The sequence below is a fragment of the Berghia stephanieae genome, chromosome 3, assembly GCF_034508935.2.
Source record: "Berghia stephanieae isolate SIO BIC M18660-M18661 chromosome 3, UCSD_Bste_1.3, whole genome shotgun sequence".
Classification (NCBI taxonomy): Eukaryota; Metazoa; Mollusca; class Gastropoda; order Nudibranchia; family Aeolidiidae; genus Berghia; species Berghia stephanieae.
This window is the reverse complement of record NC_088362.1, coordinates 606,303-628,802: the sequence shown is the minus strand read 5'-3', so window position 1 is coordinate 628,802 and position 22,500 is coordinate 606,303. Positions and strand designations below refer to the sequence as shown.

The window sequence follows — 22,500 nt, the reverse complement described above, 5'->3', positions numbered from 1 at the left end:
GCTCTACATAAAATGACCAACTGACCACTGAGAAAATCATTTTGTGTTTCCTAATCTTTTACATATATCTAAAAAGTTTGTTTTTAAAATTCATCCAAGTGTAATTTCAAAGGATTTTTCAGAATAGAAATATGGTATTAGAATAAAGTAAAGGTTAAGCGTTCAAATATCAAACCTTGGAACTGCCTTATTGTATGATAGTGGTAGTAGCGTATGGCTACACCTCCAAATTTATTTCGTCAACCCAGCTTCTAAAGTCTTCCTCCGCCCTAAGGACGGTTTGTATGATAAACAAATATGCAAGGCACTGTATTTTGAATGAAAATAGAAGGAAATGTGTATGGTATAGTGCCTGTGAGGGTAAGGACAAAGACAAAGGGAGCGTATAGAACAAGAAAAAAGTTGATTATTCTGCGCAAATTTTTCACTTGTTCCATTGAAACGTTGCCTTCCATTATTCTCCAATATGTAACAAAGTCTTGTTTGTTTGAACTTCATACAAAAGAGTTACTTCAGGCGACACATCATTAAAATCAAGTTTAGCCCACGAAATATTGGACTTTGTTGGCTATCTTGTGATATGATATCTATGGTTGTAACCAAGATCACAGATTCTCAAAAACATGAAAGTGGGAAGTCGAAAGACTAGAGACAAATATTGACAATCGCTTTTTTTTTGTTAATGATTTTGATCTGTCTATCTTATTTCAGCCCCGGCTGCCGACACGTGTATTGTGAGGATCGGTAAATGGATTTGCGGCATCGAGCAAATGGAAGAAGGACCCAAACTATCCGAGCACGAACAAAAGGCCATGGAGGAGAAATTGTTGTCCATTGAAGAAGACCCATTTTGGCGTCGAGCCTTGAACATAAACGCTCTTGTATTGATGCTACTCGCCATCTTTATGTGGGGCTATTTTGCATAAAATGATCATGAACAATTATACTTGTATATTATAGAGATAGTATGCACTTGGCTAAGAAGTTCACAACATTGCCATCCGGAAGTACAACGGACCAACACACAAAACTCTGTGTAACCATGAACTTTTATAGTCTGGTTAAAAGAGTTTAGTGAGAATCACTCACAAACGCGGATGGCAAAATATAATAACAAAGGCTTGAGTGACGTCATCTTCGATCGATCTATATACCTAAGTGAATCGCAATCATAAAATTCGATGTATTATAAAATATAGACAGAGATTAATTGAATTTTTATCAGTACTTCTTTGTTGCGACTAGATATACCATTTTGTGGCTCTTTTTACTATAAAAAAATGACTGATATGTTTTAGTATTCTTGCTGGGTTTCACCACGTGGGTTCCACGAGGCAGGATATTGAGGTGGGTGGTGGTGGGGGGGGGGGGGGGGGGGGGGGGGGGGGGGGAGAGGAAGGATACAAAGATCCAATAAAAAACACTACACCCTACAAATAAAAACAAAACTTTAAGTTATCTGTTGTTTTTATTGAGTTGTGAACATTTGACAACGGCTCTGCCAGTTGTTATTTACTTGAGTTTGGTTTAACATTTGACGTGCTTGTGAGTGTGTGTGAGTGTGTGTGGGAAAGATAGACTATACACACACACACACACACACACACGCGCGGATATATATATATATATATATATATATATATTATGTGTGTGTGTGTGTGTGTGTGTGTGTGTGTGTGTGTGTGTAACCTGTAAAAACGCACGTTGGGTGTAAAAAGAATAGAGTAATTTTACACCGAAATTCTCATGTTTAATACTTTATAGCAATCATTGGTATAGTTTATGACTAATACATGACGTACAAAATGTGAACACTGGAATTGAAATAGTTGATAATAAATGTGTCCTTATACACCTGTTTTATTTCATGAGTTATATTAAAAATCGTCATGCAATGTTTAACGAGTGAAATAAAACAACAGTAATAAATGTGGCGACTCCAAACTACCCGATTCTGTCGTCAGCGTGACTTTTTATCACTCGAAATATCGGTCTTTTAAAATTGTCGGCAATTGTTTCATAATTGAGCTAAAATCTAAATGTATCAAATTTGTTTGATTAGTGTTGCTGGAAATATAGTTACAATTCTTTTGGGCACACATTTGTACAGATATTGTGGTGTTTTGATAGCAAAATCATAGCACTTTGCCACCCTCGACGGAGGCTAACTATCCCAATGATCGATTTATTTACTAGTGGTACCAACATAATGGTGCATATAAATATAACTTTAAATTGTCTGCCAGGGTTACGCTCTAAAAATTCAATTTAAACAATTGAAATTGAAAAAAGAAATCCGACTTCTTTTTATGTTATTTTGTCTCAAATCAAATCCCGTCATGCCTTTTGTTTTGTTTCAAAATTTGAGTTTGATCCGTTGTTTGGCGTAATTCATGATGATGACTAACCGAACACTCCAAATTCGAAATCCTTCATACGAACTCTGTCTGTGTCACGAACGACACCTTATTTCATATAAATCCAAACCTTTCGAGCGTAGCTCATAGGCATGACAGAGACGCCAACTTTAAATTTGGCTCACAGGAGTTTCAGACACCACTCGTAGGAATTTCAATGCCGAAAGAGGAATTTCCGCACACAAGAAAAAGGAATTGGGATGATATTTGGCATTGTGTTTACATATTGTATAGTTCTAAATAGATAACTGATTAGGATTATATTATGATACATAAACACATTGCCAAATACAATCCCAAAGTTTCCTTATTTCAAATGAAGTAAAGCGCCAAAATCTGATGGTAGAGATTGTAGTGCTGGTGGTAGTGAGGATGATGTGGTGTTGGTGGTTGTAGTATTAGTAGTAGTGCTAGTGATGATGAAGATGTGATAGTGGTTGTTGCTGTATGGGTAGTGGTAGTGATGATGATATGGTGGTTGTGGTGGTGGTTGAAGTAGTAGTTGTAGTGATGATGATGTGGTGGTGGTATAGTGGTTGTAGTAGTTGTGGTCGTGATGATAATGATGTGGTGGTGGTTGTAGTAGTGGTGGTAGTGTTGTTGATGTGGTGGTGATGGTGGTTGTAGTACAAATGGCAGTGATGATGATGTGGTAGTGGTGGTTGTAGTAGTAGTGGTAGTGATGATGATGTGGTGCTGATGGTTGTAGTAGTAGTTGTAGTGATGATGATGTTGTAGTGATGGTTGTAGTATCAGTGACGGTGGTAGTGATGAAGATGAGGTGGTGGTGTTGCTTGTAGTAGTAGTAGTGGTAGTGATGATGATGTGGTTGTGGTTGTAGTAGTGGTGGTAGTGATGATGATGTGGTGGTAATTGTGGTTGTAGTACAAATGGTAGTGATATGATGTGGTAGTGGTGGTTGTAGTAGTAGTGGGAGCGATGATGATGTGGTGGTTGTTGTAGTAGTTTTAGTGGTGATGATGTTGTAGTGATGGTTGTAGTATCAGTGACGTGGTAGTGATGAAGATGAGGTGGTAGTGTTGCTTGTAGTAGTAGTAGTGGTAGTGATATGATGTGGTGGTGGTTGTAGTAGTAGTGGGAGCGATGATGATGTGGTGGTTGTTGTAGTAGTAGTGGTAGTGATGATGATGTAGTGGTGGTGGTTGTGGTAGTTGTGGTAATGATGATGTCGTGGAGATGGTTGTTGTAGTAGTGATAATGATGATGTGGTGGTGGTGGTAGTAGTAGTGGTGGTAGTGATGATGTGGTGGTGGTGGTTGTACTAGTAGTGGTAGTGATGTTGATGTTATAGTGGTGGTTGTAGTAGTAGTGGTAGTTGCAGTGATGATGATGTGGTGGTGATGGTTACAGTAGCAGTGGTAGTGATGATGTGGTGGTGGTGGTGGTTGTAGTAGTAGTGGTAATGAAGATATTGTGGCGGTGATGGTATAGTAGTAATGGTAGTGATAATGTGGTGTCGGGGTTGTAGTAGTAGCAGTAGTGATGATGATGTGGTGGTGGTGGTTGAAGTAGTAGTGGTAGTGATGATGACGTGGTGGTGGTGGTGGTTGTAATAGCGATGGCAGTTGTGGTGGTGGTAGCGATGATGATGTGGTGGTGGTGGTGGTTGTAGTAGTAGTTGTGGTACTGAAGATGATGTGGTGGTGTTTGCAGTAGTAGTGGCAATGGTGATGGTTGTAATACTAGTGGCAGTGATGATGATGTGGTTGTTTGAAGGGGGGGGGGGGGGGGGGGGGGTATCCTTGGAACAAATTGACCTCACCGGAATTTGACGGAAGTTGCCCGGAACCCGGAATTTTTTTCTCCGTACCGGAGTTTTTTTCCCGGTGAAACCGGAGTTTTGGCATCACTGCATGCATGTCCCCTCACGTTCTTGTAAAAAACAACAACAAAAAAAAAAAAAAAAAAAAAAAAAAAAAAAAAAAAAAACCCTAGAGAGAACGATTGATTAAAACCAGGACTACAAAGAACTGATGAGGAATTCAGCATGGTGTTGAGTTTTATGAAGGGCGACTCGCAATTATCCGACCAGGAGAATCGAGTCCTTCGCTTAAGCAAGTCGGTGAGCGGCTTCGCCAAATCAGAACAATGCGGACAAAACCTCCTATAAAACATGTTGCAACCTAGTCAAAGATTTGCTCCGGTATTTTCACAGATCGGTTATTACCCAAATCTACATCGACATGTATCAGGTTACTGTCCAAGCCTGCATCGGGTGAACAAGAAACCGTTTCTTTGTCTACAAGCGATACAGAGTGGAATCTTACAAGCGATACTCTAAAACTACTGGATTGATACGGCCTGTCCCATATAACAGAGGAAACTTTAGCGCCGCCACCAGTCACCTCGGAAGCTAAGCCCAATTACGAAGAAAAATGAATAGTTTGTGACACGGGATGAAAATTCAATACCCATAGCCTATGAATTAAATTCAGCTTTATTATTCTTTGGTTAATTATGTGTTAACTTGTATGAAGGCAATTCAATTGATCTATATTAAAATGCTTTTTCTTTAACGGGGATTAATACTTACCTTCTGAACCTACCTATCCCTATATATAACGTGTCAATAATCTATCACTACTTCTATTACCTATTTCTTTAAACTTAAAACATTTTATTACTATCTGCCAAGTGTCAGGGGAAAAATAAAAGTGGCACCAGACACTAGTCTATGGGGAAACTATCTGACTCCTATCTCTCTACACCTACTTGCCACTCTCCTACATGACGTGACATTGTGTTCTCTCACACAGTATTCGAATCAATCACTGAATAAACACGAAGCAGACATGAGTGAAGGAAGCGTAAACTCTTTAAGTGGGAATCGGCGAGTGAAGCTGTACTGACTGACAGAAATTGCGAAGTGAATCGTTTAGCCTCAATGAAAACAAATCTATAAAGAATTCTAAAATTATGCCAGAAAGACATCCAAAGTTAAAGACCCGAAAGATATTATGGATTAACACTGAACTAAATCTTTTCCGGCTCTCAAAATCAATCGCTACAAATTACAAGCTCAAACAGTGAAATTGGAATCTTACTTTTGCATGAGTTGTACTGCCATTCTTTATTGGTGATTAGGAACTTTAGCAGACGGACAACGTACCGCACAAAATATGTCTCCTGTTTTTGTCGTTTAAATTGTAGATAATACACATTCAGTTAAAAATAAACACGTATAAATAAAATTGTTATTTAGTTAAATTCGTTGTATATGGCTAAATTATTCCGAAAACCAGATTCCACATAGTTTTTGTTTTGTTCATATAAGCGCATAAATTTTGAAAATTAACTTTACCAAGGTCTAAAAATAGATCGACAGTAATTTTTGATAAATTTTATCATTTGTTTCATAAACAAATCAATATCTAGGTATTATTTGACGCGTGATCGAGTATTTATGAAAATCTATGTTCCTTTTGCCACCTAACAACCACAATTTTATGGTTATTTTTTTCTATTGTTGTAATTTGTATTGGAAGGTGAGCGGTCAAAGATAGGACCACGTTTTTTTCACGTGCCGCCGGACCTTTGTTTACTTTTTGGCAGCATACTTTACTCCTCAATATTTATTTCCGGTGGACTGAATACACAGCTGTGATTTAGGTCCACTGGTGGACTGAATACACAGTTCCATTATAAAATAATATTATCTGGCAACCCAGTTATGTGACTGTCGACTGTTGCTGCTTGATTTGCTGCCTATCTGCCACTACTTGCTATTTTTAATCGAAGTTTTAAAAACAACCCATAACATAGCCTGCCTATGTCATGTAAGTATGAGACTATATGAAGGTTGCTTCAAATTGTTCTTGGTGTCTGTCGTTGGACATTTGCTTCATAATTTATGTTGGTGTAGCTGAAGTTAAGTCTTAGTCTAGAGAAACTGACACAGGGGCAGGGGTCTACTTTCATTTTCAAAGGACAACCTAAACTTTAACATTGTCAACTTCAAATCGTCAACTAGAACGGAACTGTCTGTAATAAAAAAATAATTGAGCTTTATATAGAGCAATATCCACTATTTAACATGTGGGACAGGACATGACGCCTGTTAGGCGATATTACAATTTTTCGGACTCAGACAACGCGCTGTTAACAGCCAGGTACTCATTTTACACCTGAGTACGTTGAGAGAATGTGAGTAAAAAGCCTTCTCCAAGGACTCAACAATGCGTTGAGCGCGAGGCTCGAACACTGGACCTTCCGATCCGAAAGCGAGTGTCATACCACAAGACCACATAGCCACATAACCCATCAGCTACGTACTGGAGGCTTGCCGATCATTCAGAGATATAGAGTTCAAGTTTATTTTCCAGAGCGTTCAGAGAAATAGAGCCGGCTTTGTTTTTATGGGAGACCTTCCAAAAGCTCCTCGTTCTAGCGTTTCGTTATCTTTCTATTTTCAACTTGGACATTTTGTCATGCGTTTATTTAATGGCCACCTCTATTCGCAGTAGTACTGCGAATAGTAGATAACGGTTGTTTTTGGTTATTCGCAGTAGCACTTTATTGATTGGGTGCTATAAACTACATTATTATTATTACTACTATTTTTTTTTTATTGTTATTATTTTTTTATATTTTTATTTATTACTATTATTATTATTATTATTATTATTATTATTATTATTATTATTATTATTATTTTTTTGCGTTTTGTTGATGATGACGATGTGTCTTTGTTGTGTAGTGATGGTGGTGTTGATGTGGTGGTTGTGATTTTAGTGGTGGTGTTGATGAAGTAATAGTGGTAGTGATGATGACTATAAGGATAATGATGATGATGTAATGGTGGTGGTGGTTACAGTAGTTTTGATAACAATGTGGTAGCTGTGGTAGTGGTAGTAATGATGATGGTTGTGGTTGTAGTGTCGGTGGTAGGAGGAGGATGATGATGTAAAGGTGGTGGTGGTTGCTATAATTGTGATAACGATGTGGAGTTTGCTGTGGTAGTAGCAGTAATGACAATGTGGTGGTGGCTGTAGTACTAGAGAGGTAGTTTATTGATGGTAACTTGTATTATTTGCGGGAGCTCTGAGACTCGTATATAGATATGTGATAACATATTTATCAAATTTTTTTTCAGCCATTTCACGTGATGTCTTACAACATATTTTGTATTCCAAGAAGAAGTTTATTGAAACTCATTGGACAAACTAAGGCACATAATGGAGTGGCTTTGTGTCATTCATTCGTCTCACCCCGGTGCCGTTACAGCAGCACGTTTCCAACAACTAATAAAATTCGGGCCTGGCAGATTTACCAATATGGCAACATTTCCGAATTGACACTGAACCAAGTTACAAAGCTGTCGGCCATTGAAAGTCCCAGTGAAATCCTTGTCCAGATCCACGCAGCCAGCGTTAACCCCATAGACTTGCGCATGATGGGTAAATTGATTTTTTCTATCATATCAAAGCTTTGGTTTCTTCATTGACTTTGGACTTGAAAAGAGTAATAATCTGAAATGCAATAGACTAGATCTATTCGTCCTTAAGGACGATTATCATCAGCCGTCATTGTCACTGTCTTATGTAAGGACAAATAATGCAATGTTCACTACTCGTACTTTACACTAAAGCTGGGCAATAGTCCATATTGTTTTCACTGTGCAAGACTCGATTCTACGTCTGTGCATGTGTTTGTATCGTCTTTCATTTTCTGACACTCCCACCCCACCTCTCTCTGTGAGTGAAATAATTTGGAATATGTTAATGTTTTTGTGTGTGTGTATGTTTTGTTTTCGTCTGTTGGTTGTTTCTGCGTGTATCTTTGTGTGAGATGAAATCCCTTCCTACAATGAATCATTTCTCTCGGTGATTAGTTTCGTATTAGGAACTGTCCAGGTATTTTCCATTAGATAAGCATCCCATATGCAATTGGGCGAATTAAAAATCTGTATCTATTGTCAAATGAAATACACAATGGACACTTATATCAAAACCTAAATACAGTGGACTCTGCTTAATCGCACACCCTTTGGAGTTCAGGTTAATGTGTCGATTAAGCGAAGAAGCTAAAACTAGCATCTAAGCACCAGCTTTCATTTACCATTCAAGCTAAATTTTCCCCTCCAAGATTTCTATGGGCTTGGGACCGTGATATTCAAGACATTAGACCGATTCGATTTATTTTTTGTTTTTTTCTTCTTTTTTTTTATTTTTATTATTATTTAATTAATTAATTAATTTTTTTTTGGGGGGGGGGGGACTTTTTTCTTTTAAAATTTCTCTTTTTATTCCTGTTTCTTCGACAACAAAGTATGACATCATTGTTTGTAAGAGAAGTAATCATGAAGTGTTGATTGTAGGAAAGCCCCGTCTCGTCTGAATTGCAAATGTCATTAGAGTTAGAGTTATACTGCAGAACTTGTTTCAAAACTTCAGCACTGTTCGTTTTCAAGCCTGACATTCTGTCGACCTTTCCATCTCGAGAGCGAGTTTTCTAATGCGGAGAGTACATTTTTCAGGTCTAGATTATCAATACAGTGTGTTATCTCAGTCCATTGATTCAGTGTTCATCAAACTTTATGATTTTTAAAACACACTTTACAGGTGGTTATGGTCAAGGGTTGATCAATGTTTTAAGAAAGAGGAAAGGATTGTCTAACGTTGCGACAGAGTTCCCTCTCACTCTTGGTCGGGATTTCTCTGGCACTGTCGTCCAAGTTGGAAGAGGAGTTAAAGGATTTAAAATAGGAGATGAGGTGAGCAGTAATAGGAGATGAGGTGAGCAGCAATAGGAGATGAGGTGAGCAGTAATAGGAGATGAGGTGAGCAGTAATAGGAGATGAGGTGATCAGTAATAGGAGATGAGGTGAGCAGTAATAGGAGATGGGGTGAGCAGTCATAGGAGATGAGGTGAGCAGTAGTAGGAGATGAGGTGAGCAGGAATAGGAGATGAGGTGAGCAGTAATAGGAGATGAGGTGATCAGTAATAGGAGATGAGGTGAGCTGTAATAGGAGATGAGGTGATCAGTAATAGGAGATGAGGTGAGCTGTAATAGAGATGAGGTGATCAGTAATAGGAGATGAGGTGAGCAGTAATAGGAGATGAGGTGAGCAGTAATAGGAGATGAGGTGAGCAGTAATAGGAGATGAGGTGAGCAGTAATAGGAGATGAGGTGAGCAGTAATAGGAGATGAGGTGAGCAGTAATAGGAGATGAGGTGAGCAGTCATAGGAGATGAGGTGAGCAGTAGTAGGAGATGAGGTGAGCAGTAATAGGAGATGAGGTGAGCAGTAATAGGAGATGAGGTGAGCAGTAATAGGAGATGAGGTGAGCAGTAATAGGAGATGAGGTGAGCAGTAATAGGAGATGAGGTGAGCAGTAATAGGAGATGAGGTGAGCAATAATAGGAGATGAGGTGAGCAGTAATAGGAGATGAGGTGAGCAGTAATAGGAGATGAGGTGAGCAGTAATAGGAGATGAGGTGAGCAGTAATAGGAGATGGGGTGAGCAGTCATAGGAGATGAGGTGAGCAGTAGTAGGAGATGAGGTGAGCAGGAATAGGAGATGAGGTGAGCAGGAATAGGAGATGAGGTGATCAGTAATAGGAGATGAGGTGAGCTGTAATAGGAGATGAGGTGATCAGTAATAGGAGATGAGGTGAGCTGTAATAGAGATGAGGTGATCAGTAATAGGAGATGAGGTGAGCAGTAATAGGAGATGAGGTGAGCAGTAATAGGAGATGAGGTGAGCAGTAATAGGAGATGAGGTGAGCAGTAATAGGAGATGAGGTGAGCAGTAATAGGAGATGAGGTGAGCAGTAATAGGAGATGAGGTGAGCAGTCATAGGAGATGAGGTGAGCAGTAGTAGGAGATGAGGTGAGCAGTAATAGGAGATGAGGTGAGCAGTAATAGGAGATGAGGTGAGCAGTAATAGGAGATGAGGTGAGCAGTAATAGGAGATGAGGTGAGCAATAATAGGAGATGAGGTGAGCAGTAATAGGAGATGAGGTGAGCAGTAATAGGAGATGAGGTGAGCAGTAATAGGAGATGAGGTGATCAGTAATAGGAGATGAGGTGAGCAGTAATAGGAGATGAGGTGAGCAGTCATAGGAGATGAGGTGAGCAGTTTAATTGATTTGAATGGTTTTGCATCAATTTCAATTATGATGTTTTAGTGATATTCATCCTTGGTGCCATGCTTTAATTCCAATAAAATGACAGGCTATGATTTATTCCTTTAGAAAGTGTCTCCCAGTGACCAGGCATAATGACAATAATTATAATAATTATAATAATAATAATAATAATAACAACAACAACTATAATAGTAATAGTAATAATAATAATAATAATAATAATAATAATAATAATATAATCGTAATAATTATAGTAATAATATAATAATAATAATAATAATAATAATAATATAATAATATGTAATCGTAATAATTATCGTAATAATGATAATAATAATAATAATAATAATAATGATAATAATAATAATAATAATAATAATAATAATAATAATAATAATAATAATAACAAAAATAATAATAATATTGTGGAGTAGAAATTTGTGGTCGATGGTGATGACGGTCGAGCTTGTTGAGAAAAACGATGTTGCCTTCGTCTATATATCTTAAGACGTCGTTAAAAACTCGGAGGAGGGCAGTTTCTTTAAAGTGAAATGATTTATAGGCTGGGACAAGTTTAAACAGCCCAACCCTGATAAGAAATCAGAGGACAGGACTGGCAGTCAAAGCTGCACTCATGTCTATTTACAACCGTTACAGTCAGGAGAATTAGGTGTGATGGTTTAAAATGTGATTTTGTAATATTAATGTCACTTTGTAAAGCAATTGAACTTCAATCCATTCAAACTATATCTAAATTTTACCATGCATGATATATTTCGCTTTCTTTCCATCCCATTCTCTTTTTTAAAACTAGGTATGGGGAGCTATAGGGGTTGAACGTCAAGGGACACACGCTGAATTCACTGTGTGTTCAGAGAATGAGGTTAGTGCATTTTGCAGTCAACTTTTTCCTTTAAAAAGAAGTATTAGTATATTTATACTGTCAGATCTATCTTATCTGGAATTCCATAATCTGGATCATGGGTGCCTCCATTTTATACTGACAGGAAGCCTGGACATGGATTCTTTTCTTCTTGGTGTGTTCACCTCAATGTGTAAATTCTTGTTTCCAGATCCACACATTTATTTTGGGAACAAGCCATCAGAAAATAGAGGATTTATGACTTTAGTCTGTCCATCTAGGCAACCATTGTGTCAGTAAATCATTTAAAATCAGATCAAATGTCTGTTGAATATGGTTTACCCCATGTGGCCAGTTCTTACATCTGTCCTTTTTTTTTTCTCCACACACACAGACTTTCCCAAAGGTTATCAGAGCCTGTCCTACCATCAATATACAGATGGTAGCCCTCTGTTTGGAATTGAGTGAACCAAAAATTTACAAATTTAGTGAGAAACATGTTCGAAAAATGTAAACCATCAGTCAAGTCTCACCAATATTATCTTTACTGATTGCTTGGGGATGGATTTCATCTTTTACTTTTGTACACTTTAATCTGGAAATTCCAGTTTGGTGATTGGGGGATCAGTGTTCCCCCATAAAAGGATACACAAAGCAACTTGGGTCTCACCAGATGGTGTCACAGACAATCAGATTGATCATTTTTGTATCTCTCGAAGATTCAGACGTTCATTGGAAGATGTGACATTACGGAGAGGGGCAGATGTTGCATCAGACCACCACCTGCTATTGGCAAAGCTTAAGCTCCGACTCAGAAAACATGGGACCAGATCACATACAAATACAAGAAGAAAATTCGAGGTGAATGCACTTGATGGGGAAAAGAATGAGGAATTCAAACTACAATTGAGTAATAGATTCCAACCTCTTACTGAGCTTGAGGAGGACATAGATGTAGAGTCACATTGGGTAAAGATCAAGGAAGTCTACATAACAACTTGCCACGAGGTATTGGGTGTAAAGAAATCGGAACATAAAGAATGGATAAGCCCATTCACCTTAGACCTTATTGAAAAGAGGAGAACAAGGAAGGAACAAGTGAATGCAAGCTGAACAAGGGCTTCAAGACTGGATGCACAAGAGCAGTATCGAGCCATAGCTAAGGAAGTCAAAAGATCTGTGAAGAAAGACAAGGAAGCATTCATGAACAGTCAATTGTTACTCCTAATAGTTTGTGTGTATTTGTTGCTTGAAAATGATCTATTACTCATAGAAGTCCTGGATAAGATTAGAAGAAACACATTCAAAATATTTATTCAGAAACAATCCTTGACTTCTTACATACCCAGAAATGGTTGAAAATTCTCAGTCACCATCCTAGTCATCGCTGTCACAGTCATTATTATTTTTATCCCCACAGATTTCAAAGAAGCCTCCCAACATTTCACACCTGGAGGCAGCCTCATTGCCATACGTGGCTGCCACCATATGGTCAGGACTTTGCACATATGGACAGCTCAAAAAAGGGGACATACAGGGAAAAAGGTATTATTGAAAGACGGTGTTTATTAGATGATTATTATCTATCATTTTCAGTATTAGGCCTGGCCTAATTGTGGTTTTTCCCTGTCTCTGGGCTTGACTTTGTGGCATTTGAATTCGATATTTTGACTCGTCATTCATTTGTGGTGAACCAAACTCAAAGTGATTGGATTTTCAAACTCTCTGAATAACATTTATTTTTCTAACCACCTTTTGATTACTGTGGTTTTTATTTGGACAACAAAGAAGTCATATATCAAAAACTCAACAAAGATTCTAAAGAATTTTTTAAACATTTAAATCTTTAAATTGTGTATAATTTCTATAAAAAATTGGTTTTAATCAATATTTATGACTTATATGGAATTGTTTGGTTTTTTAAATTTTTAAATGAATCTCACAAAAGTGTATCAGGACCCATTGCTTATGGCACAAGATCTATTTGAAAAGCTGTCACATGAGAAAAGTTTTTACCAATGGATTTATCAGCCAATGGTCATAGACATGGCAAGAGTGAAATGCACATCTCAATAAAAACTTATTTTGGCCAGTTTCACTTTAATTGACCTCCATATGGCGTAGCATCAGGATCAGCACTTTTTCAAATAACATGGACCAAATTACTGCAGGAATAGACAATATAATGGCATGGGACAGCTTGGTTCAGTGGTACGCGTCTTTGCTTCTTACTCAAAAGGTACCAACTTTGACTACCCGCTTCGTTGTGTGGCCTTGAGCAAGTCACCTTGCCTAGCTCACTAAGACTATGCGGCGCTGCACTGTGGCCAACATGTGGGTTATTCCAGTCTTCCTTGGAGGAGACCCTAAAAACAAATTTCCCCTTGGGGATGGATAAAGAGAATTTAATATGATTTATTTATTTACAGATGATTGGAAGTAATCGTTAGCAGCATCTGGCAAGTTAGGACAAAGCACTGATAAGACTAGAGAAAAGTGCAGTATAATTAAGATAATAATAATACAAATATTAATAATAATAATAATCTCTTCTCTCCCTCTTTCTCTCTCTCTCTTTCTCTCTCTCTCTCTCTCTCTCTCTCTCTCTCTCTCTCTCTCTCTCTCTCTCTCTCTCTCTCTCTTTTTTTTTTTTGTATCTGTTTAGGGTCCTTGTGTTGGGAGGTTCTGGAGGAACAGGAACGTTTGCGATCCAGGTAGGAATTTTTTCCACTTCATCCTTAAGTAATTCCAAACAACCATTTTATTTAGCAATCAGTGCCGTTTTAATTGGACAAATGTAATAGCTTTAAAAATATCAAAATTCTTAACACAATAGTTTTGGCAATAAATCCCATCTTCAGTCATCACAAAAAACAAAAGGATGATACTTCATGTAGAATCCACATAGATGGGAGAATATCTCATCTTGTCTTATAAATTATCAAAAAGTCATATTATTAATAATATTACATTCTGTGGCTAAGGAACCTTGGTGCAAAGATGTGGATTGTTTCAAATTGGTGTTTCTTTTTTACAAAGCACAACAAAGTTATGGGAAGTGGGCAATAGTGGGGAGTGAACCAGGGACTTAGGGAAGTGTACACCAGTGGGGAGTGAAAGTGCCAGAGAGGAGAGGGGTATAATTTGGCTTTAAAATAACACTGTAATCTATGAAGGGTGTCTAAAGCGAATCAATTTAGCCTACTTTTCCAGCAACACGAATCAAAGTTGATATGTTTAGAAAGAGGAATAGCACTTATAAACTGTGTTAAACATAATATGTTCCTATCTAAATTATAACCCAAATGCATGCAGTTTTAAGACTGATATTCCAAGAAGAAAAATCTCCCACTGGCATCAAAATCGTGTGGTTTGGAGTAGCTAATTGTATTTATTTTTCTTTCTCACAGATGTTAAAATCTTGTGGTTTGGAGTAGCTAATTGTATTTATTTTTCTTTCTCACAGATGTTAAAATCTTGGGAAGCATCGGTCACTGTGACATGTAGTAAAGATGCCGTTGACCTTGTGACCCGCCTTGGTGCCGATATGGTTGTCGATTATGGAGAACAAGATGTATGGAGCTCATTGGACATGCTACCCAAGTAGGTATAGTACAGGCAATGCTTGCTATAGATTTGATTGTGAATGAAACTGATTATAAGTGGAAGTTTCTCCTGATTCTCAAAACTTGCTCTAACCAAGGGAGGAATAAAGTGACCTTTGATTAGCTTACTCACCTTTTGACCCTCAAGTGACCTTTGATTCGCTTACTCACACTTTGACCCTCATTCAGGCATGCAATAAGGAAAGCCCAACAGTCTTTGTTGCCCATATGGAAAGTAACATCTATCAAAATGCAACTAAACTTAGAATATTTGGTTCCAATAGGAACTTTTGTATGGGTCTGAAACCTGGAGAGTCACACTCTCACTGACAAAATTCAGACCTTATAAACACATGCCTTCGCAGAAAGAATTTTGAAAATCAGATGGCAGGACCACATTTCTTACATAGAATCATGGAAAGAGTCAAACCAAGAACCGATCAGAACCCAAATTAGGAGGAGGAAATGGCGATGGGTCAGTCACACCTTGAGAAAAACAGGGAGCAAGGTCACCTGCCAGTCCTTTGATTGGAATATCTAAAGTGCAATAAAAGGTTGGCCATCACAGAAACAGATGGCCGACGCTCATGGAGGTGAAAAGTTCGACTTAGGAGATAAATGGTCCAAATACAAGGAAGTAGATGAGTGGAGAGAACGATTCGGATTGTTGATAGAAACAGGGGATGATGGGTACCTTCAACGGGGTTACTTAGGCCATCCGGGGTTACTTAGGCCATCCAGGGTTACTTAGACCATCTGGGGTTACTTAGGCCATCCGGGGTTACTTAGGCCATCCGGGGTTAATTAGGCCATCCGGGGTTACTTAGGCCATCCGGGGTTACTTAGTCCATCCAGGGTTACTTAGGCCATCCAGGGTTACTTAGGCCATCCAGGGTTACTTAGGCCATCCAGGGTTACTTAGTCCATCCAGGGTTACTTAGGCCATCCGGGGTTACTTCGGCCATCCAGGGTTACTTAGGCCATCCAGGGTTACTTAGGCCATCCAGGGTTACTTAGGCCATCCAGGGTTACTTAGTCCATCCAGGGTTACTTAGTCCATCCAGGGTTACTTAGGCCATCCAGGGTTACTTAGGCCATCCAGGGTTACTTAGTCCATCCAGGGTTACTTAGGCCATCCAGGGTTACTTAGTCCATCCAGGGTTACTTAGTCCATCCAGGGTTACTTAGGCCATCCAGGGTTACTTAGGCCATCCAGGGTTACTTAGTCCATCCAGGGTTACTTGGTCCATCCAGGGTTACTTAGGCCATCCAGGGTTACTTAGTCCATCCAGGGTTACTTAGGCCATCCAGGGTTACTTAGGCCATTCAGGGTTACTTAGTCCATCCAGGGTTACTTAGGCCATCCGGGGTTACTTAGGCCATCCATGGTTACTTAAGCTGTCCGGGGTTACTTAGGCTGTCCGGGGTTACATAGGCCATCTGGGGTTACTTAGGCCATCTGGGGTTACTTAGGCCGTCCGGGGTTACTTAGGCCATCCAGGGTTACTTAGGCCATCCAGGGTTACTTAGGCTGTCCGGGTTACTTAGGCCATCCAGGGTTACTTAGGCTGTCCGGGGGTTACTTAGGCCATCCGGGTGTTACTTAGGCCATGCGGGGTTACTTAGGCCATCCGGGGTTACTTAGGCTGTCCGGGGTTACATAGGCCATCCGGGGTTACTTAGGCCATCCAGGGTTACTTAGGCCATCCAGGGTTACTTAGGCCATCCAGGGTTACTTAGGCCATCCAGGGTTACTTAGGCCATCCAGGGTTACTTAGGCCATCAGGGGTTACTTAGGCCATCCAGGGTTACTTAGGCCATCCGGGGTTACTTAGGCCACTTAGTAGAATAAAAAAAGGTTGCTTTTTAAAAAGTTAAATTCATGAGTGCTTATTGGATCTATTGGGTTCTAATTATTTAAAAGATAAAAGCTACCTGTAATTTATCCTTTAAGATAAGCAATCTTGTTTTCAGTAAGTGGCCTAAGTTACCCCGGGTGGCCTAAGTAGCCCCAGTTGACGGTAGTTGGGAGCTAGCAGTGCCATGGATGCACTCAAAACAAGAACAGGCAAGCTTGTAATCTATCCACTTTTCCACGGGACTGACCTAACATATCAATACGAGAGGCTTTATTTTGGAGTATCTGTGTCCAATGTGTCTGGGGGAATAGTGGATGGCCTGGCATCATTTCCACATGTGTATTTGCATGGCCAAAAATTCATCGAAATAAAAGCCTAAATTTCTGACATTTTGGGATCTTTGAATCACGATGTTATTTATAATAACGTCCATCATAAAGTAAAGTAAGTTGTTGATGTAGCAACTTCAGCGTTGAGAGATGTCTCAAATATAATCTTTCATGAATTTCCCACAGATTTGACTTGATTCTAGACACAGTTGGCGATTGCTCATACCAAAAACTTCTGCACCTACTGACACCTTGGACAAACTCCATGTTGGTGATTTTGACTACGCCGCTACTCAGCAACTCTGACAAATATGGCCTCATGCCTGGACTCGTTAGATCTGCAATCACGGCTGGATTTCAAACCTTGAAGGTACTTGTGCTATGCTTTGGTGTTTTGATTGTTGTTTTTTTTTTGTGACATGTTTTATTGATGGGCTTCAGATATCTTAATGAAGAATGTTGTCTTACTTTTTAGTTATTCATGAAAGAATCAGCTTTAAAATTTAACACAAACAGTTGTGAATATAAAGCAGCTTCCCGTGTCAAGCACTATATCTAGACACATCCTTCAAAAAGGTAGGAATTGTTTTCTTCCTTTCATTTTACAACAAATTCAGACCTGGGCCCAGTAATGTGTGTACTCCTTCAAATAATTGGGATTTATTTTTTTTGGTACCATAAAATAAGGACCTTCTTATTTTGTATTATAAATGAGTTGGGGAAATTGACATGATTTGACTAGCCAGGTGGCGTTTCATATCTGTGTTGTATTTATTAATTAATCCATATTTTTGTCCTGTTGGCCTATTTTCGCGTACAAAAAGTTCTGACAATATTCTTACCAACCATTTACAGATCTGTACTACAGCATACTACTTCAACTCATAATAGTTCTTTCACCACCACCACTAATACTACTTTTACGACTATAGTCGGCCAATATATAAACGATTCGTATCATTTCGGTCTCAGTGGACACACCTAAAAAGGAAACGATACGACCAGATTTTGCATACCGCACAAAATGATTGGTTGTTTGTGGGTTGTTTCTGTGTTGGTGGACACGCAGCCTTAACCATAAATTTTCTTCCAACAGGGTGCTTCATCAGGCAAAAGTGTTCGGTGGGGTATCTTTAGACCGAATGGCAAAGCCTTGTGCTATGTGGCTCAACTGGTGCAAGATGGCAAGGTCAGTATACGTGATATGGATTTGTTATTTTCAACAGTAGAAATCGGGTTGAAGAAGAAAAACAGCATGTGTCATATTATTCTATGCTAGCAGATTTTCAAGACATATCAGACGTATGCCATGATTATGAGTATTTTCCAATGTCAAGGTCATTGTTATTGCGTGCCCCATTTCTTTTGATTGCAAAGTTTATCCATGTTTTGAATTTTGTGATTTGTGATTGTAAGGGAAACACGTTTGATGATGCGACTTTTTGTCACTTGCAACTCGAACTAAAATGCAATTGGATTGACTGATTCTCTGACGTCTTACAAGGAAGAAAAAAGAATGAAACATAATTTCTCATCAAGTAAGAGGCCATGGATGTATCAAGAAAATCTCCAACAGGCAATTGGAATACTAAGAGCTGGGGTTACAATGACATTTACGTTTATTTTATTCATAAGGTGATAATTTACCATTAAATTTTATTTTTAAAAAGTTTTTAATGAATTTACAGATGAAAATGTTAAGGGATAGTGAAATTAAACTGCGCTATCACATCCATCAATTTTATCTGTTTGTATTCTAGGTTACCCCTGTGGTTCATCAAAGTTTTTCATTCTCACAAGTACCGGAGGCTTTCAAGGTCGCTGCAGATGGACATCTTAGGGGGAAAATCGTCATTGACATGATTTCTGACTCAAAGAATGTCTGATGATGTACAATACAATATTTATTATACTTTGCTTCATCGTTGTTGTTGACATGTTGAGCACTTTTCTTATTCCATTTGTATCATAATGAAATATGCAGTGCAATACTCGTTTGTCGAACACACATTCGACTCGACACATTCACGGGTCCAACAAACAAAGACATAATTCCTAAATAATGTCCTTTACTGTCTTAGTAAATGTTTTATGGCATTTACGAACAGTTTCAATGTTTCGACGAACTAAACTAAGATTTGTGATCACCGTCTTGTAAATGGTACCACAATAGACGTCATTTTTGTGGCAGAAAAGTAAAAACTATATATTTTGCGTCACGCGTCGAGAAAAGGACTATTTTTAAACCGGGTCATTCAACCATTCATACCTGGGCCATCAAAAAAACCCAAAAAACATACAAAGCTAAATTTGTGTCTTGATTAATGAGGAAGGTTCTAGTTGTATTCCTTTACTACTTCAACAATAAAAGACGGCGTTAAACGTAGAAAAATACCGTTTTAAAACTTTACAGCAACAAAAAAAACTGGCATAAAGGTTGATGGGAAATTTGAACCGAGTCTGTCTAAAAGACACATATCTGATTTCTATTTGTACCAATTTTTTCTAACCAGCGTTGTTTGATGGCTGAGGTATCGCATTCTAAAAAAACCCACCAAGCCAAATTCTTGTTTTCAGCTTTGAGCATGATCAGATTTTTTGTACATCTCATTGTAGTTTGTAACCAGACAGACACAAATTGCCATCAAAATGAGATCTCAAATCATTTACAAAAAGAATAGAGTTCACGAAAACCACATGAATATTTTTTTAAAGTACCATCCTAATTTATGTTTTAGATAATTTTAAACAAGAATAAATACGATAATATATATTGTTATTTCAATTGATTACTCATGTCAGTGAGTGGGAATATTTTAATGATGGAATAGCCTAAATAAACCCCTAATTTTTTCAGTTGTTTTAACCTGTAATTTAAAAAAAAGAATTTCTAGCCTTGGATTTTATTAAATGACGTGTTGATTTTATCAATTTCTCCGTGTCATTTTTTTCATGTGTTTGTCTCTTGATGGCTGTTTTTTGGTAAACACAAAAAAAAAAACAAACAAATGACCGCCTTGCACCTTCCTTCTACTTATTGTTCTTTACCCTCTCCCTCTTTTCTTCTCTTCGTCGTCGTCGTCTTCCTCCCCCTCCTCCTCTGGGTGGGGTTCCCTATCCCACATAGTGGGCAGGGAGGTACATACTGTGTCTTCTATCCCACTATGTTTGTTTTCCAACATGCTTTCTGTCTTTGTCTTGGAATGAGATTACCACTTGCTTTTGTCCTGGCCCTGGCCGGATACCCTGGCTGGGAGGGAAACAGTCAAATGTATAGTTAGTTTTGGGAGATGATTTTTTTTTCCCTTGTAAATCATCTCTCTGTTATGCACTGTATTATGTTTTGTTTATGTATTATATATGATTTGTAAACATTTGAGTGTATTCCTCTTAGTGGGGACCTGTGCTTGTGTCTGGATGAGACTTTTAGCTGATCTCAAACTGAGTACACTGATAGTGTGCTCTTGGAATCTACATCTGTTCCCTATTTGAACCAATTCCCCTTTGTCTTACTTTTTATTGGGTGCTTTAATTGTAATTCTAGAACTTTTTACTATCCCATTTTCTTCCTTTTTACTGGCGCCGATATGACCTAAATGTGTTGCACTGGGTGGGGTTCCTGACCTCCCATAGTGGGCAGGGAGGTACATACTGTGTTTTCTATCCCTTTATATCTGTTTTTCAACTTGCTTTCTGTCTTCGTCTTTCGTTGACGCATCATGGATGGAATAGCGCCTCACAGATTCTCAACACCCACCAAAGCGGAATTCGGATACAACGGGGATAGTGGGACAAGCAACAAAAATCCCCGTTGTAGCCGTATATCAAGAGAAGCAATATTGAAGGAAATTAAAAAAACAAAAAAACAACCGCATTTCGAGTCATTCCCTAAGTAAATGGGTCAGACGACACGACTGTGACTTCCACCTCCCCCCCCCCCCTTCTTCACCAACTTCAGAACAGAAGGTGGGTTGGAACAATGCACCGACTTGACATCTTCCTATCCACCCTTTCCAAACTTGCCACTTCTAACCTGTATCAGTCGTCACATCGCGTCGCCTAGAGCTCATCACCGTCTCACTGGTCATTGCGCATAGTTAATTAGTTAGTCAAAAGTCGCACAACCCTAACACATTATATCTAAGTATATAAACACGTTGATTGGTCAGTCACAGCCTCTCACTAGCCTTTTGTTGTGTCGTCACGAATATGTTACACAGAAACGTCGATAGTGCACACAATAAACTGTAACTCCCACCTCATCTCCGTTCCCTGTGTATGTTTTCGTCATTCCTTCTTGAGTACGTAGTTTTCCTCAAGTCTTGCAACTCACACCCTCGTTGTAGCCGTGATCCAAGAAATATTATCCCGTTATAGTCATGCATGATTTATATGAATCACATAGGCCGTAGAATGGGGATTTTCAAGTTCCCCGTTGTAGCCGAGCTCTCGTTACAACCGAGGCCGTTGTACACGAGCTGTACTGTATAATCTAATGGCGAATCGTGGGAGGTTCATTATTGCTGTGGCAAAGAAGTTGGCCACACCGCAAATAGAAAGGCGTAGAGGTGAGACAAATCTCTCAAAATATCTGAGGCGAACAATAAACTCAGCTCTCGGATACGTGGGGGAACCATTGGAGACATCAGCTTCGTCCCTTCAAACTCAAAGTGGACGTGGCTGATGTCGCTTATGCTTGCGGGGAATAAAAAAGACTGCAAAACGACCATGCCTCAGGTGGGCACAATGATTTTCAAGGCTCAGATTATTGAAGGAACGAAGACGACGTCACTCAGTTCTTTGTTATTATTTTTAGACAAGCCTAAACGTGATTAGTTCTCAGTAAATTATATCAATCAGACTAAATGTTAAAGGTTACACACAGTTTTGTGTGTTGGTATATTTAACCTGACTGGTGGATGTTGTGATTATTTTACCTAAACGCAGAGTATCAATTCCATAGAACACGGATATAGTGAAGAGCTGCTGTCGGCAGAAAAAAAATGGTATTGTTAACGTACCTACGTATCAACAGCTCGTTTTATCATCAGTCAAACAAGAAGAAAGACGTTGATTGTCAGAACTATGAGTTTGTTAAAAAATATTCGCTACGTGTGCTTTACTAACTGTACTTACCATTTTTTCAAGCCTCATTTTCACATAGCAGCAAACAGGACCGCATAAACGTCTCAGATTGCAGTTAGTAGGTACTCAATAGCGATTTCACAATGGGGTAACTAAGTTACCCCCGACGTGGACCGAGTAAATTGGATTCAATAGTCTGATGTCACGTCGCCCAGCAACGGCGGCCCTCG

General features: G+C 38.8%; 2 protein-coding genes across 3 annotated transcripts in view; both read left to right on the top strand.

The window, feature by feature from the left end:
• The window catches only part of LOC144966977 (sodium/mannose cotransporter SLC5A10-like), a 66,682-nt gene extending 65,401 nt beyond the window's left edge, over positions 1–1,281 (top strand). The window contains exon 15 of the mRNA XM_078903672.1: positions 712–1,281. Coding sequence (XP_078759798.1) covers positions 712–926 — 215 coding nt within the window. The 3' untranslated portion in view covers positions 927–1,281. The remainder of the gene's footprint in view (positions 1–711) is intronic.
• Positions 1,282–6,107: 4,826 nt separating this feature from the next.
• Positions 6,108–20,112, top strand: LOC144966976 (NAD(P)H oxidoreductase RTN4IP1, mitochondrial-like). 2 transcript variants are annotated; one of them, XM_078903671.1, is made up of 10 exons: positions 6,108–6,214; positions 7,531–7,834; positions 8,999–9,150; positions 11,345–11,413; positions 12,813–12,937; positions 14,058–14,106; positions 14,859–14,995; positions 17,372–17,555; positions 18,282–18,374; positions 18,946–20,112. In XM_078903671.1, the coding sequence occupies exons 2-10, from the start codon at positions 7,543–7,545 to the stop codon at positions 19,069–19,071; spliced, it is 1,227 nt and encodes a 408-aa protein (XP_078759797.1). In that variant the 5' UTR covers positions 6,108–6,214; positions 7,531–7,542; the 3' UTR covers positions 19,072–20,112. The 2 variants fall into 2 exon arrangements, with proteins under 2 accessions (XP_078759797.1, XP_078759796.1); XM_078903670.1 differs by lacking the exon at positions 6,108–6,214 and adding an exon at positions 6,378–6,421.
• The last annotated feature ends 2,388 nt before the right edge of the window (positions 20,113–22,500 follow it).